Genomic DNA, 16,398 nt, shown 5'->3' with positions numbered 1-16,398 from the left:
GCAGTTAACATCAGGCATGTTCCCAATATCCTTGAAGGTACCGAGGTGGAAGAACAGTAATCCACTAATGAATTGCGGCTCTATGGATGCTCAATTTTGCAAGACTAATTACCTTTTTTAAAGTAAGCCTGGTTTCAGAGCTTCCATACATGAAAATATCACCGAGCCTTACTCCCTAGTAGGGAAAGTAAGACTTCCAATTTTAAATACACTTGTCAAGTCAACCCATTAAAAAAAAACAAACAATGAAGAGCAGTTAAATCAATTCGTCTCCTACATAAATACCCAATAGAAACGCTTATGAAACATTTTTTTTTTTTTACCTAAAAACCTGCACAAGAATGTACATAGCAGTGCTCTTTGTAATGACCAAAAACTGGGATCTTCCCAATAAACAGAACAGATATGTAAACTGCGGTATGTTCCACAATGAGCTATTATAGAGCCATGTAAACAGACGATTACAAACACATAAAACAAGGCTGCGGAGAAGGCAGTGCACCCCACTCCAGTACTCTGGGGAGAAGGCAGTGCACCCCACTCCAGTACTCTGGGAAATCCCATGGACAGAGGAGCCTGGAAGGCTGCAGTCCATGGGGTCGCTAAGAGTCCGACACGACTGAGTATCTTCACTTTCACTTTTCACTTTCATGCATTGGAGAAGGAAATGGCAACCCACTCCAGTGTTCTTTCCTGGAGAATCCCAGGGATGGGGGAGCCTGGTGGGCTGCCGTCTATGGGGCCACACAGAGTTAGTTGGACACAACTGAAGCGACTTAGCAGCAGAAGCATCAAAACAATGCAGATAGAGGGTCAGAAACTTTTTTGTAAAATGCCAGATAGTAAATCTTCCAGCCTTTGTTTAGTCTATTCAACTTTGCCATTTTAGGGGGCAAAAGCAGCCACAGTTGGTATGTAATAAATGGACACGACCAGATTCCAATAAAGCTTTATTGATATACACTGACATTTAAATTTCAGTGCTTTTCTCATATCACAAAATACCTTTCTTTTGATTTTTTCCCCCATGTATTTCAAAATGTGAAATCCATTCTTAGCTCATAAGCCTATGAAAACAGACAACAAACGGGCTGCATTTGGCCTATGGGCTGTAGTCTGCCAACCACTGATGTGATCTCATCAAATGTAATCACAAGTGATGTTCAGCAAAACAAACCAGGCAAAAGGGAGTGCAAACCACGTGATTCTATTTCTAAAAAGAAGCAAAAATAACTTATGGTGTCAGAAGTCATGACAAAGGTTACCCTTAGGAGACGTAGGGATTAGAAGTGGAAATAAGAAGGACCCTGGGGAGGAGGGAGCTGTAATGCTCTGGGCTCTGATCCGAGTCCTTGTTACTCAAATGTGGCCACTTGATTGAGCTATACATTCACAATTTCTGCCCTTTTCTGTACGTATGTTCTGTTTCAAGCGAAATTTAGCAAGTTGTTAAAATCAAGGCAGGACCATTCAACCAGCTTCAAAAACAGACATTTAAAGAGAACCACAGCCATCCAGTTAAATTAGCTACACGTCTATCACCATGGTTAGATAGTGGCCAATGCTAGAGTATTTAAAAACATTTATTAAAAGCAGATTTAGATCACTTTCCTTCTAGCTGTGTCTGCATTTGCTTCCAGGGTGAGGTGCATTTCATGAGTTAAAGGATGGTGCGCCCATGGATCCCCGTCAGGTCACCTTTGTCTGTATTTACGGGAAGCTATGATGTTAGCCCGATGACCAGCTCCTCCTCGTGCGGAGATCTGCCATCCATACTGTGAATGTAAACAGCATCTGGCAAAACATGTGGCCTTCAACCTGCAAAAGACCCTGCACTGGACCCACACAAAGGAAAAAGGCCAGGCCTGGCTTCCAGGTGATTCTGAGAGAATACGCAGTTAATTATTTTTACTCGTGGTCAGCAGCTGAGTCTCACCAAAATCCATGCTTGTAATTATTGCTGTAATTATTATTTTACTACAGATCAGCAACTTATCAAAATGTTACCCTGTAGGTGCTACCTCGCTGCTGCAAGGATGCAGGGTAGAGGCCACTACCCCATCCTGCTCTGCATGAGAGGATGGGGGGGACCCTGGTTGGGGTCCTTCTACCACGGCCAGACTGCCAGCTTCACCAGTGCTCAAGTCTTCGGTCATTTTAATGCCCTCTTTAGAGACGGTGAGTCATGATCTGCATTTTACATCATGGTTTGAACTTGATGGGTCTCAGTGGTTCCATTCACGCAATGGGCAAACAGTACCACCTTTTCACAGAGGTATAGTGAAGAATTCATCACCAGAATTGCTTTATTAAAACATTTTGTGCAGCTCAAGCATGTGATCTGATACACAGGCTTCCCAGCTACAGTGCCTGAGTTTAGATTCCAAGTCTACTGTCTGTGACTCTGAGCAGCTCTGTGCCTCAGTTTCCTCATCTGTGAGTGGGGATAATATCGTAAGGCTGTTGTAACGATCAGATGAGATAATTCATGACATGCTGCTTAGCACAGTGCCTCGCACATGGTATTTAATAGATAATAGTAGTAGTAGTAGTATTTTGAGAGTAATAAACAAATCCTAATAGCGTCCTGCAAGAAACACACATAAGTCAAGTAGACTGGTGGGAGCCACGGCCAACTGGAAAGCAGGGTAACCACACTCCCCTGCTCCCTAAAATTACCTCTTTGGAAAGAAAGGCCAGAATTTCAAAAAATTTAACAGTAACTTCAAATCAGATGTCTGTTTGAAATCACTGATTTTAAAATGTTGGAGAGTAATTTAACTTTAAAAAAGAGAAAGCAAAAAGAAGGAAGCCAGCTCTATGCTGCGGCTGTTATTCTACCTGTAACTCAGATCCAACACATAGGCCCTGGCCCCCTTCACCTGTATTTTCCAGCATCCGCTTTTGTTGGGGTTTCTACCACCTGCTCGCTCTAATAAAGCATTTGTTTGTGCCCCATGATCTTTTTTTTCACTCTAAAAGAAAGTCAAACAGCAGTCACCACTTGTCCTAAGAGGAGTTAATAATCATCCATGCCCATTTGCAAACAGGCCAGCTTTTATTTCATAAGAGCCACCCTGAAGGTCATCTCCACCCTGTCCTCTGTCATCACCTCTTCTTCTAAACAAGAGGGAATCAGATACAGCAATTTGAAAACTATTCTTCAGCAGGACAACGAGAAAAAGCAGGTAAGGGGAGTATTTTACATGGTGGAATGGAATCCTCCGTAATGCCTGATGACAAGCAAACAGGGCTCTCTGTTTGTGGCTTTCATAACAGCTGCCCCTTCTGAGCTGGGGATAAAAGAGAGAGAGGAAGAGAGACAATGAATAGGCTTTTATTTCAAAGAGAACATCTGCAAAGCATGGTCCTACATTAAAAAATAAATAGAAAACAGCCACCAGTCTTGGAAGAAAAGAAAAAAGATGTCCCATTACATTTCTAATTAATAAAGCACCATTTCACAAGGAAAGAAGGAAAAAAGAGAGACAAGTTTTCCAGATCCCCAAAGAAAGGAGGCTTAATGAGGTAACCACTGTATGACTTGATCTATCTAATCTGGTTTTAATACTCCCCTTAAATAATGTATACATTAGCTCTCCATTACCAAAAACATTTGTTTATTTTATTAACGTGAGTCTGGTTGAGTGCTAAGACTTTGGGAAATTACCATGCTGTCCTTGGGCTCTCTCTTTATTGCTTCTTCTCTTGCTCATTATAAAATGATTAGTTGTCTCCATTGCCCTTTTGAATTGCTGTTCTAGTGCTGTGGTTCTGTTATCCTGGTTCTGAAGACAGAGTCTTGGTTCAGGGTTAAGTTAATGTACTCATTACAGGCCCGATTGGGGACCCATTCATCACACCTAATTCATGTCCAACACATGGGGGACCAGAGTACAAAGAGTCAGTGCAAAGCAGAGGCCCAGCGCGAAACCAAGAGACGCCAGGAAGGGTCCAGACTCGAGTCCAGAAGACAGGCTTGGGATGTTCCGTAACCACAGGAGTGATGCAGTGACCAGAACATCAGAGAGGGCCCGCGACAGGGACGCCCCCCTAAACAGACCCAGAGCACAGTTCCTCCTAACGTCTAGCTTAAATCCTTTCCACTTGGACTTGAGAACAAAACAACGCAGCTGTTTACCAGAAGTGCGGGGAATCTTCAAACTGGTTAAGTCAATGTTTACCAAACCTTGGTCATTCCATTGCCCCCGTCAATCATACATCTAAATTGGGGTCAGGATTAGCATTAGCACAATATGTTTAGATACAATAATTTAGGTGTTTTCAGCATGTCAACCAACATTTTTACTTAAACATCACTTAACCTGCATGCTAGGCAGTAAGAGCCCTGACATGATCATTTTGCTTGACTGGCTATAGTTCCCTATTTTCTCTAATATACATTTAAAGATATATACAGCCATGACAAGTGTCAAAAACTGTTCACCAAGAAGCAAGGGCTGAGTGCATTTGGGAGGTCACAGATGCCCTGTTTCTTGGTCTGGGTGGGGGTTGTTGTTGTTATTGTTGTTCTATCGCTCAGTCGTGTCTGAATCTGTGTCATCCCATGGACTGTAGCACTCCAGGCTTCCCTGTCCATCACAACCTCCCAGAGGCTGCTCAAACTCATGTCCATTGAGTTGGTGATGGTTGCCATCCAACCGTCTCATCCTCTGTTGTACCCTTCTCCTGCCTTCTATCTTTCCCAGCATCAGGGTCTTTTCCAATGAGTTGGCTCTTTGCATTAGATGGCCAAGGAATTGGAGCTTCAGCTTCAGCTTTGGTCCTTCCAGTGAATATTCAGGTTTGATTTCCTTTAGGACTGACTGGCTGGATCTCCCTGTTGTCCAAGGGACTGTAAAGAGTCTTTCCCAGCACCACAGTTCAAAAGCATCAGTTCTTTGGTGCTCAGCCTTCTTTATGGTCCAACTCTCACATCCACACATGACTACTGGAAAAACCACAGTTTTGACTAGATGAACCTTTGTCGGCAAAGTGATATCTCTGCTTTTACTGGTGGAGGTTACTGAGTGTATTCAGTACATGAAAATTCATCAAGCTGTACATTTAGAATAATGTGCACTTTTGTGTTTTTATATTTTGGTTAAAAAAGCATTTAAAAATATAGGCAAAAGTTAGGAAATACATTTTGCACACCTACGAATACAAACTCTTTATTAAAAGCTACTATACTAGAGACTGTGTGCCCACAAAGCACCTTCAATCATACATAAATCAGAATCCACGTGCATACTACACTTGGGATTCCTGGGGTCAGTCTAGAGCCATTCTAGCAAAAGATATCCATCCAAAATAAGTCCTCAAGCAAAACTAAGTAAAATGAATACACTGCATCGTGAATAAATCTTCACACGTGGCCTCTTATCTTCTCTCAGCACTCAAACTGTAAGTCACTGCATTTGGAACAATTTGATATTTTTAAAAATGTGTGTGTTTGGGGTTTTAAAAACACACATTTTAAAAATGTGTGTTCTGCCTCTAGACCATAAACCCCATGAGAGCAGGCACAGCTGACTCTCCCCTCATACTCTGCAGAGTACACACAGCAGGCGCTCGAGCACTACCTGTTGAATTAATGGACAGACGGAGGACTGAATGGGAAACCTCTGATGGATTTTACTCATTCTCTCTTGCTCCGCCAGGGATTACAAACTGATAGCCAACTAGTCTGACTGCTCACACGTTCTGTTCAAGGCTGAAGACGGGAGCACCGCCTTACACTCATGCAGGGTTTCTGAGCCTCAATACACTTTCTCATCTATTTATCAAATCGCATCCTCAAAACCCAGTCTAGCGAAGGGCAGGGTTTATTAGCATCATCTGGCAGAAATGCCAAAAAAGACACAAAGAGGTGAAAGTCAGGGTTTGCCCCTTGATAGAGTCGGCACTTGAGCCAAGACGCTCCAGAATATTACACTCTTCTACCCCCTCGTCCAGCCCCCAGGCCAGCTCTCTGACAACTCACAACCTCCCAACATGTGTTGTTGGGGGAGGAGGGCACAAGGTGGTGAGGAGCACAGAGAAGGGAAGGCAAGTGATTCAAAACCGTGCATGACCTACACCCCCGGCAAAAGGGAAGCCGGCTGACCAAACTGTAGAATGCATGGTTCTGTTCCTGTGGAGGACGCTTCTTTTACCACATCCTGATGCCTAAAGCTCATTAAGAATTTGCATATTCTGGGAGTACACTAACTAACGGCAGGGAGAGAAGGAAGGAAACCTCCATCACACAGGGGAAGGTAAACGCAGTCGAGATGAAGAAGTGCTGTGAATAAACCACATGGGGATCACTGAAAAGAACCACAGACGCTTATTTTTAGCTCGGCACAGTGAACACAGACATCTTCCAGGCAGAGGCTGCAAACTTCTCAGCCCTAAGGGCCGAGTCAGGTGTCACAGGTGAAGGAAGAGATCTTGGGTGGGGGGTGTCTCAGGAACCTGGAGGATCCCAGGAAGCCCCTCCTGACTTGGCCAGTGAACAACAGGGAAGAATGTGGCCCCAGGCTGTCAGGTCTCCTGACTTTTTAAGGCATTCCAAACGACCACATCGTCTTCTATCCTAACCCTTACACTTTGATGCATTTTTTATTTTAAGACAGTGAGGGTTAAATAAAACCTACCCACGGGCCAAAAGCACGAGGGCCCGTCTTGCAAATATCCCTCGTGGTGAGGCTGCATCGGGGACGGTGGGAGCAGGGACCATGAGCCGGGAGGCGGTGCCCTATCACCAGGCCCTTCCAGGTAGGAAGGTCCCTGCATTACAGACAAGGAAACCCTGCCCCAGAGAGGCAAAGGGACATGTGCGTGACACACTGATCCTCTGTCCTAACACTGCATGACACGCCTCCCAGACCCTGCAACTTCCAGCAACCTGCACTCCCCACAAACCTTACCTCTGGGCTCCCTATTCGACTAGAAGAAAATGAGCTTGAACTCCACAGATGGGGCAGGCCAGCCTCAAGTCTGGCAGTTTGGGGGTGGGTATTAGGAGACTTGAGGGCTTTCAGGCTCCTGAAACACACTATTCCTGGCTCCCATCTAATGGAGGACACCTTTCTATGTGTCCAAAAGAAGCCACTGTAGAGTGAACTGGGCTAGGACCAGAGAGGAACCTCTCTGTTGACAGGCCGTGGTCCCAACCCTTGCCAGCTGGACTGGCCCTCCGGGAGGGCAGGGGCACAACTGCCCTATTTCACAAAGGCAGTCCCCATGCTGGGTATTGTTGGAGTGGAGGGTGGGAGGAAGGGTGGGCATGTCGATGGATGCATGCATGCATGCAAACATGGATAGGAAAGAAGTGAGAGAGCGCAGGTGTGAAGAACAAGGGACTTACTGACTCTGAACTGGGTAGAGACCAGGAACCTTTGGAGTCACCACCAACCTTAAATTCCTAGTCTGGCTGCCTCTCAGCTCTTTAACTTTCATACAACTCATTGCTTTGCTTTCCTTATTTGTAATCAGTGAAACAGATGAGACTGCTGCTGCTAAGTCACTTCAGTTGTGTCCGACTCTGTGCGACCCCATAGACAGCAGCCCACCAGGCTCCCCTGTCCCTGGGATTCTCCAGGCAAGAACACTGGAGTGGGTTGCCATTTCCTTCTCCAAGAGATGAGACTAGTAGTCCTTAACTTGCAGGACAGGGATTCAGTAAGATCATGTCTTCTCAGTATCTCCACAGCCATCGAGAGCAAGGCAAAGATTCAATAAACAGAAGTCCTCCTTGTCATCAGGATCACAGTTACGATGTCTGTACCCCTTGGGTAGGGGACGTCTGCATCAATTTTTCTGCCCCATGAGGTCAACTCCTTTGGGCTTAAACCACGTGACTTGTGGCCAAGGATTACAGCAAAGGATCCCCTGGGAGGAGAAACGCTTGTCACTAACATCCCTGGACACATCAGCCTGGATTAGATGCTCAGATAAGCCAGCAGTCACCTGCCTGGGACAAACCAGGGCTGAGACAGAACAAATCCATTTTGCTGCCCTCAGAGGCCCCTGGACGGGGAGATCTCCCCCTTCCCCAAAGGCTGGAGATGCCCGTGGGGTCCTGCTCCTTGCCCATCAGGCCGGGTGTCTGGACTCCCGGACTCTGATACTAATCACACCAGCTCCCTGCTCACGACAGCACTGACGGGGTTATGGGACACACACACACAGACACACACACACCTGCCCTCTCCCTTCCACCTTCTTTGTTAAGGCTCTGGCTTTTGATGGGGGAAGGGGCAACCCTAACCTCAGGGATCAGAAGGACAGAACTCGATCGGTATCTGCGGGCAAACGGACAGTTTCTGTTGCAGGCAGAAGGAAGGAAGTGCCCGAAAGACAGTCGGACTGCGTGTTCCTAGTGACACCTCCGGCTTCATCCAGGGTCCTGGGGGCAAGTCATGGGTGAGCTGAGTGGCAGGAGGCCCGCTGACCACGAACAAAAGGCTGTCCCTCTGGCCAAGGAAGCCTGTGTAGCACCCTCTTCCCCTCCTCCCCTGGCAGGGGGAGCTGAATTCAAAACACCTTCTTCCACCAACTCCACTTCCAGCAGTTCAGGTTCAATTATTCCCTAGGGTGAACGATGCATATTTCACTAATGGGTGATACCTTCTTTTTCTGGACCATAAAATCCTGTCCTTGGGACTGGGCAAATTGTGACCGAATCAATTACCTATGTGCCTCCTTAAACGAAGTCTGCGGTTCCAAGGTTGGGGACCTTCTCAAGATGCTTAGAAGAGGGAGGCTATGGAATAGAATGATTCAGAGTACAGACTGCCGGGGTTCAAATCCCAGCTCTGCCATTGGTACTGTGACCCTTGGGAAAACTGTTTTAAGCTCCCCACATCTCAGTTTCCTCACTGTAGTGTGAGGTTTAAATGAGCTAATATTTGTGAAACACCTCAAACAGGGCCTGGTTCTATTAAGCATCATGATTGTTGGCTGTTGAAACATAATAGTACATTCTTTGAAGAAATAAAATACATAAGGAGGACTAAAACAATTCCTGGTAAGCCATAACTGCTACAGAAGCATCACTGCTATTATTATGATTACCCTCCTGAAAGTGAAAAGTGGCAGTCACCCAGCTGTGCCCCATTCTTTGCCACCCCATGGACTGTAGGTCGCCACACTCCTCTGGCCATGGGATTTCCCAGGCAAGAATACTGGAGTGAGCTGCCATTCCCTTCTCCAGGGGATCTTCCTGACCCAGGTATCGAACCTCAGCCTCCTGCACTGCAGGCAGATTCTTTACTGTCTGAGCCACCAGGGAAGCCCTTCTACCTCATCTCATTATTCAGGGGTCTGATTCAAGAAAAGCTGCACATCTGCTCGTTTTCTAGGGCTGGCATATTTTTATGAATCTGCAACAAGGAAAGTGACATGAAGATTTTCAGCAAAGACCCAGCTGCATATAGGGTTTTTCAAAGACCTCTACAGACAAGGCACTCTGAAATCTGGACATTGAGTGGAATGGGGCAGTCCTAGGTCTGGATTCCAGTTCTGCTGCTCCTCAGCACAATCTTAGCGATCAAGCTGCTTTTCCACTCTGAGCCCCATTTTCCCCATCAAGTAGGGACAGTAACAGTGCTATCCCACAGAGTTGAGAGGATTCATTGAGACAGTGAGGTAACATCTGCAGAGCCCTCATTATCCCCACCATGTAACTGGTACCCAGTTCAGTTCAGGAGCTCAGTTGTGTCAGACTCTTTGCAACCCCCTGGACTGCAGCACGCCAGGCTTCCCTGTTTATCACCAACTCCCGGAGCTTGCTCAAACTCATGTCCAGCGTGTTGGTGATGCCATCCAACCATCTCATCCTCTGTCGTCCCCTTCTCCTCCTGCTTTCAATCTTTCCCTGCATCAGGGTCTCTTCTAATGAGTCAGTTCTTCACATCAGGTGGCCGAAGTATTGGAGTTTCAGCTTCAGCATCAGTCCTTCCAATGAATATTCAGGACTGATTTCCTTTAGGATTGACTGGTTGGCTCTCCTTGCAGTCCAAGGGCCTCTCAAGAGTCTTCTCCAACACCACAGTTCAAAAGCATCAATTATTTGGCACTCAGCTTTCCTTCAGAGAAGGCAATGGCACCCCACTCCAGTACTTTTGCCTAGAAAATCCCATGGATGGAGGAGCCTGGTAGGCTGCAGTCCATGGGGTCGCTAGAGTCGGACACAACTGAGCGACTTCACTTTCACTTTTCACTTTCCTGCATTGGAGAAGGAAATGGCGACCCACTCCAGTGTTCTTGCCTGGAGAATCCCAGGGACGGGGAAGCTTGGTGGGCTGCCGTCTATGGGGTCGCACAGAGTCAGACACGACTGAAGCGACTTAGCAGTAGCAGCTTTCCTTTTAGTCCAACTCTCACATCCAAACGTGACTACTGAAAAACCATAGCTTTGACCAGACAGACCTTTGTTGGCAAAGTAATGTCTCTGCTTCTTAATATGCTGCCTAGGTTGGTCATAGCTTTTCTTCCAAGGAGCAAGTGTCTTTTAATTTCATGGCTGCAGTCACTATCTGCAGTGATTTTGGAGCCCAAGAAAATAAAGTCTCTCACTGTTCCCATTGTTTCCCTATCTATTTGTCATGAAGTGATGGGATCATATGCCATGATCTTAGTTTTCTGAATGTTGAGTTTCAAGCCAACTTTTTTACTCTCCTCTTTCCCTTTCATCAAGAGGCTCTTCAGTTCTTCTTCACTTTCTGCCATAAAGGTGGTGCCATCTGCATATCTGAGGTTACTGGTATTTCTCCCGGCAATCTTGATTCCAGTTAGTGCTTCATCCATCCTGGCATTTTGCATGATGTACTCTGCATATAAGTTAAATAAGCAGGGTGACAATATACAGCCTTGACGTCCTCCTTTCCCAATTTGGAACCAGTCTGTTGTTCCATGTCTGGTTCTAACTATTGCTTCTTGACCTGCATACAGGTTTCTCGAGAGGCAGGTCAGGTGGTCTGGTATTCCCATCTCTTTAAGCATTTTCCACAGTTTGTTGTGATCCACACTATCAAAGGCTTTGGTGTAGTCAATAAAGCAGAAGTAGATGTTCTGGAACTCTCTTGCTTTTTCTAAGATCCAACGGATGTTGGCCATTTGACCTCTGGTTCCTCTGCTTTTTCTAAATCCAGCTTGAACATCTGGAAGTTCTCAGTTCACATACTGTTGAAGACTGTACCCAGAAAACTGGTGATTTCTAGCCAGGAGACCGTAGTCTCAATTTTGTATGCAACCCTTTCTTTCATCCTGAATTACTGTGTGTGTCTGAGCAATGAACAACATCATGCATGTAAAGCACCTAAAGGATGCCTGGCATACAGTCGTCACTCCATAAATGTTAGTACTCCCCTCTCCCCCACATTCCATCCTGCTCCAAGGCTGACACACAGAGGAATTGGACGCATTCTACTGCCTTGGATTACAGTCAAACCCTACTTGGCTTGGAAAAATGAGTAATTGCAAAAATTTGCTTATTTTCAAACATACGAAGAGTTTCTTTTTAAGAATAATGGCTCACATCTGAGCATTTATTATGTGCCAGGCACAAACTAGCTCACACGTCTTTCTACATTTCATCCTCACATAACCCCATGAGGTGGCCCTGATTTTCAGAGGAATGAAGTTAGAATAACTTGCCAAAGATCCCAGGGACGACCCAGAACAGAGCCAGGATCTGAACCTGGCAGGAGCGGACCCAAGGGTAGTTAACAGAGGCCTTTGTCCCCTGAGTATCCCTCCCTGTGGTTCAAATGGTAAAGAATCTGCCTGAGATGTTGGAGACCTGGGTTCAGTCCCTGCGTTGGGAAGATCCCCTGGAGAAGGGAATGGCAACCCACTCCAGTACTCTTGCCTGGAGAATCACAAGGACAGAGAAGTCTGGCAGGCTACAGTTCATGGGGTCACAAAGAGTCAGACATGATTTAGCAACCAACGCCTTTCTGTCCCTTGTACTAGGGCCTGGCACAGGTTTCCTGTGACTTTTCACCTGCTCCCACAGCCCTTCCTTTGAGCTTGGGTTTTATGAGGTTGAGTTTGTATTTACTTTTGCATTTTCCTCAAATGGTTTCCTCAAACCATTCTCTTTGGTTCTGGTAGATAGGGATTGCAAGCAATAGAAGTGGGAGATGCAAATGAAAAAAATGAGGATTTATCTTAAGTGACAAGTCTTAGGGCGGAGTTGACCAAGCTAGAGACCAGGACAGCTCTGACCCTGGGCAGTCCAGTTATAATGGCACCGTGCATTTTCCTCTTTCTGCATGTAGATTTAATGCCCCGTTGATCATAAATAGCTCTGGGTGGGAGGACAGACACTTGCTTAAGGATATGTTGTTTTCTGGGGAAATACACACACACACACACACACACACACACACAATGATGTCAGATATCTGGTCGAGATCAAAATAATTTCCTTTTCTATTAAGAGGATGGATCAAAGTTGGACAATCCCCAGCAAATAGGAACTTACAGTTTGGCCTCCTATTTGCAAAACAGCAAGCATCTGTCACTCAACCTTCTGGAAGGTTAAAATAAAAAGAACTAATGAACTAGAGAGAACATCTAAAGTGTAAGAAGACTGGAAGGAAAGTGAATGTAAATATTACATATACATATATGCATATAATAATTTCTACTTTTATTTATCTATTTTATTTAACATTTTTTCAGGATATGATTAAGCAGATGGCAGCATTTGCATCAAGATAAATATTGTTCAATGATGCATATTTCTGTATACAAAGTGTAATGCACTGCTCAAGCAAAATAAAACTCCATTGAGAGTGTGAGAAAAACGAACCATCAATAAACTACCCTCTGTTCTCTCTGGTCTCAAAACATTTGGATAGAAAGAAAAGCTACGCCTCTGAGGCTGTTAGAACCAGAGGCGATCTGGATACAGTGAACCAATTTTTCAAAGTCACTGCCAATGTCTGAAAAAGTCCTGAGTTATCTGAGTAATGTGAAGTATGAGGAATTTCTGCCGAAAAATCAACATTTCAAAGGGGTCAGACAACACAGAAAGACCATTCTACTTTAAGTGTGTGTATGTGTGTGTGCCTGTGCCTGTGTCTGTGTGTGTCAGGACAATAAAAAATTAGGTTTCTTAAATGAAACTTACTGAGTAATAGTTTATCTAAGGATTCAAGCAATAATGTGAGGACTTCAGAGGATCACTGGAGGCAAGGGGAAAGAAAATAAACATTCATTACATTAACACACAGCTCCTTTCATTCTCCCGCAAACTGATTCAGAACCTGTAGTGTGATCTTTCTGACACTCTCCTCGACGTTTTCCCTCCCTTTATAAGTGAGCCCATCTGTTTCCTACATTCTGAGATGACAGTAAAACCCAGAGCGTACTGAAGACCCCATGAAGGAATGAGTGCCACAGCCACGGAACTCAGCTGCCATCCGCCCAACAATTCTAATCTGTAAGAGCTTTGGGAGAGGCTGAGAGGCAAAGCCTGCAAATCTTTCAGGGAAATGCCCGTCTCGCCACCACCCGCAAGCTCTCTGGCTCTGTCTGCTTGAGAAACTGGGTGTTTCTTCTTGGCTTCTCAAAACGCACCAAAACGACAATCAGGCCCTTCCACTGGGATGCAGCTCCCCAAACAGAAAAAGTACAAATGCAGAAGCTCTGGAAAGGTGAGCACAAGGAAGCAGCTAAGTCTAGTTTAGAAAATAACCTGAACACAGTGTCGGCCTGACACTCTTTGAGACATACCCACCACCACCACCACCACCAGTGCTGAGTCTCTCTGCACCCCAAACCACAACTGCCCACCCCACCCTCTTCAGAGCACAGAGATGAAGCATCATCTCCCGAGCATGCGCCTAACTAGCTCTGGAAAATCACGGGGATTTTTTTTTTTTAAGTCCCACTCCCCAATCTCCCTCCAAAGCATCACGCACCAGCAGCCAGTGCGGGGTCTGCAAACAGACCGCATGTTCTGAGGGCCTCAGTGGCCTGCCCAAAGGGTCTGGTCCTCTCCTCCTAGGCTGCAATCTAAGCTCAGGCAAAGCCAGACTTTGGGAACAGCCTGCCCCCTTCTGGTCTCCTTGAGCTCCGTGGAAGGGCAGGGGCTGGGTGGGCACAGCTACAGGAGGATGGGCCCCCGGCTCCACCCTGCAGGTCTGCGCTGTGATTTCAGGATCTGACAGGGCACAGGGGTAGACATCATCGGGGAAGGGAAGAGCAAGGACATGGACAAACAGATTAAATATCCAGTACAAATCCAGGTGAGACGGCAGTGAACAACTGCATGGTAGACAGCCACAAAGACGGGGGGAGGACAGAAAAAAGGGGACAAAAAATACAGGTGTGTCTATATCGGAAGAAACTGAGAGCCTGGGAGGTGTGTGTAGGGGGACAGTCACTGAACTTGCAGACGAGAGCAGAGTTTCAGAAAAGCAAAGCACCTCAGCTGCTGGAAGCGGCATTCTAACAGGAATAGAAAAGGAAAAGAGGCACGCTCTCTCCTACCTTCCCAACTGCTAACCTCAGCGCAGCCCAGCTGGAGGATGAGAGAAGAAGACACAGAACTGAACACCCAGAGAACAGGTGTGGACGTAGGCTCCAAAATGTCAGAGACCCAGGAAGGAATCAGCCAACCAGGCTTGCTTCCCTCCCTCCACTTGTTTCAACAGGTGGTATGTGCATGGGGAAAAGCACCTCCTGACGCCCATCTGGACCCCAGATGCAAAGGATACAGTTAGCCCCACGCTTCCATGGCCATCCTACATGTTCCCACACTGGGCTAGCAGTGCATGTCCTGAACCTCCTCCCACCCCACCTCCCTGAAGGGCTCCGACTCCAGAAAGAACTTCTCATTGCATTTCTGCCCAAACACATCACTATCCACTCCTGGAGTTCAAAGGCAGTGTCTGAGAGTACCCTTTGCTACAAATAAGAGGCATTCGGAACATTCTGGTTCCCCACCGGCACTCTCACTCCATCCTCCTCCCTGGGAACGGGGAAAAGACTTCTCCCTGCTACCCACACAGACCAGCCAGCAACGTGAAATGCCATCGCATCACGCCTTGGGCTGGCTCAGCCCACAGACACAAAGAACTGCACTCTGGCAAAGAGGGTCGCCTCTCTGCCTCCAAAGAAGTTTGGCAGATCAAAGGGCATCACGCTGTGTCTGAAGGCAGCTTTCAGTGAAGGCTCCCAAAGTGACAGGTGACAGAGACATGCATTCAGTGCCTAAGAGCCTGAAATTACCCCCTGGTGTCTAATGTCCCCAAGGGTTGGGAGAAGCTCTGTGGGCAAGCAGCAGGGATGAAGATACAGACACATCAGGAAGATACAGACACATCCCTAAGCTTGAAGACAGACACGCCCACAGGTGCTGAGACCCTGGCTCAAAGGTGGGGACTCTGACCTCTCCTGTGTGCTCTGAGTTCAGTGGGCTAAGCAAGGCGGGCCAAATAAGGTGTGAAGGGCCTCCCGGGAGAGGTCGTGGGCAGGGTAGAAGACACCCAGATGGCCCCAGAAGATCTGCGGAGGGAACAGTTTCAGAGCCTGGATTGTTCACACCCAAGGAGGTGCAAAGTAAACCCACAGAAGCCTAAGTTGAGGTGCTGTGATCTGATACACAGCTGGTGACAGGAACGAGCCACACACTACGACAGAGAGCTGGACACAAACGCCTAGGAGAAGGGGCCATGCCCTGATACTGGAGACAGGGAACCAGGAGAGAGCAAGGTTAGACATGGACAAGGTAGAGACAGGAGTCTCAGGCATCCAGGAATGCAAAACAGGAGACTCAAAGTAAGACCGGGCACTGGAGACAGTCTTGACTCCGGGACACGGGTGATGACTTGGGATCAGACCCCTCTCAAGCCAGGCAAAGACAACGAGGCAGCAGACGGAGGACTGAGTGGTGTGCACCCAGCTAGGCAAAAACCAGAGATGCGCTGAGCACCACCGCCGGAACAGCGGCTGCGGATCCCGGCACGGTCCAGGGTCTCAGACCCGGAGTGAGGCAGCAACGCCCACAAGCACAGAGCAAGTCGGGGCGCCCAGCTAGAGTGACGGGGATAGGCACCCAGCCAGGCTCCGGTAACCCCTAAAAGCGCCTCCTTGGAGATAACTTACCCAGAACCCCAGGGGGCAGTCCTCAGACTCGGGATGGGGCAGGGACCCAGCCCCTGCTTCCAGGGGAAAGAGATGTGGGGCCAGCAGGCTTGGGGAGTCCCGATCTGATGAGTGGGGTTCAAGGGCTGGGGGTGGGGGGGGGGCGTGGGGTCCGGCCGCCTGCCCTCCGGTTTCCCTCCCTCCATTGCTCCCTTCAGGACGCGAGCCGAAAGGGCATCTTACCAGCGCCCGCGCGGCCAGTGCCCCTCGGCTGGCCGGCTGCTGCGCGCGGGGTGCTCCGGGGCCGCC

At 47.3% G+C, this 16,398-nt stretch overlaps 1 protein-coding gene across 1 annotated transcript in view; it reads right to left on the bottom strand.

Annotated features, from left to right (window-relative positions):
* Nucleotides 1-16,398, bottom strand: part of XYLT1 (xylosyltransferase I) — a gene marked incomplete at its 5' end in the record, with an annotated part of 349,600 nt that extends 333,202 nt beyond the window's left edge. Inside the window, one exon of the mRNA XM_010837407.1 lies at nucleotides 16,333-16,398. Coding sequence (XP_010835709.1) covers nucleotides 16,333-16,398 — 66 coding nt within the window. The remainder of the gene's footprint in view (nucleotides 1-16,332) is intronic.

Source organism: Bison bison, unplaced genomic scaffold, assembly GCF_000754665.1.
Source record: "Bison bison bison isolate TAMUID 2011002044 unplaced genomic scaffold, Bison_UMD1.0 scf7180017864072, whole genome shotgun sequence".
Lineage (NCBI taxonomy): Eukaryota > Metazoa > Chordata > Mammalia > Artiodactyla > Bovidae > Bison > Bison bison.
Note: the sequence above shows the minus strand (reverse complement) of the source record. Positions and strands in the feature narration are given on the sequence as shown.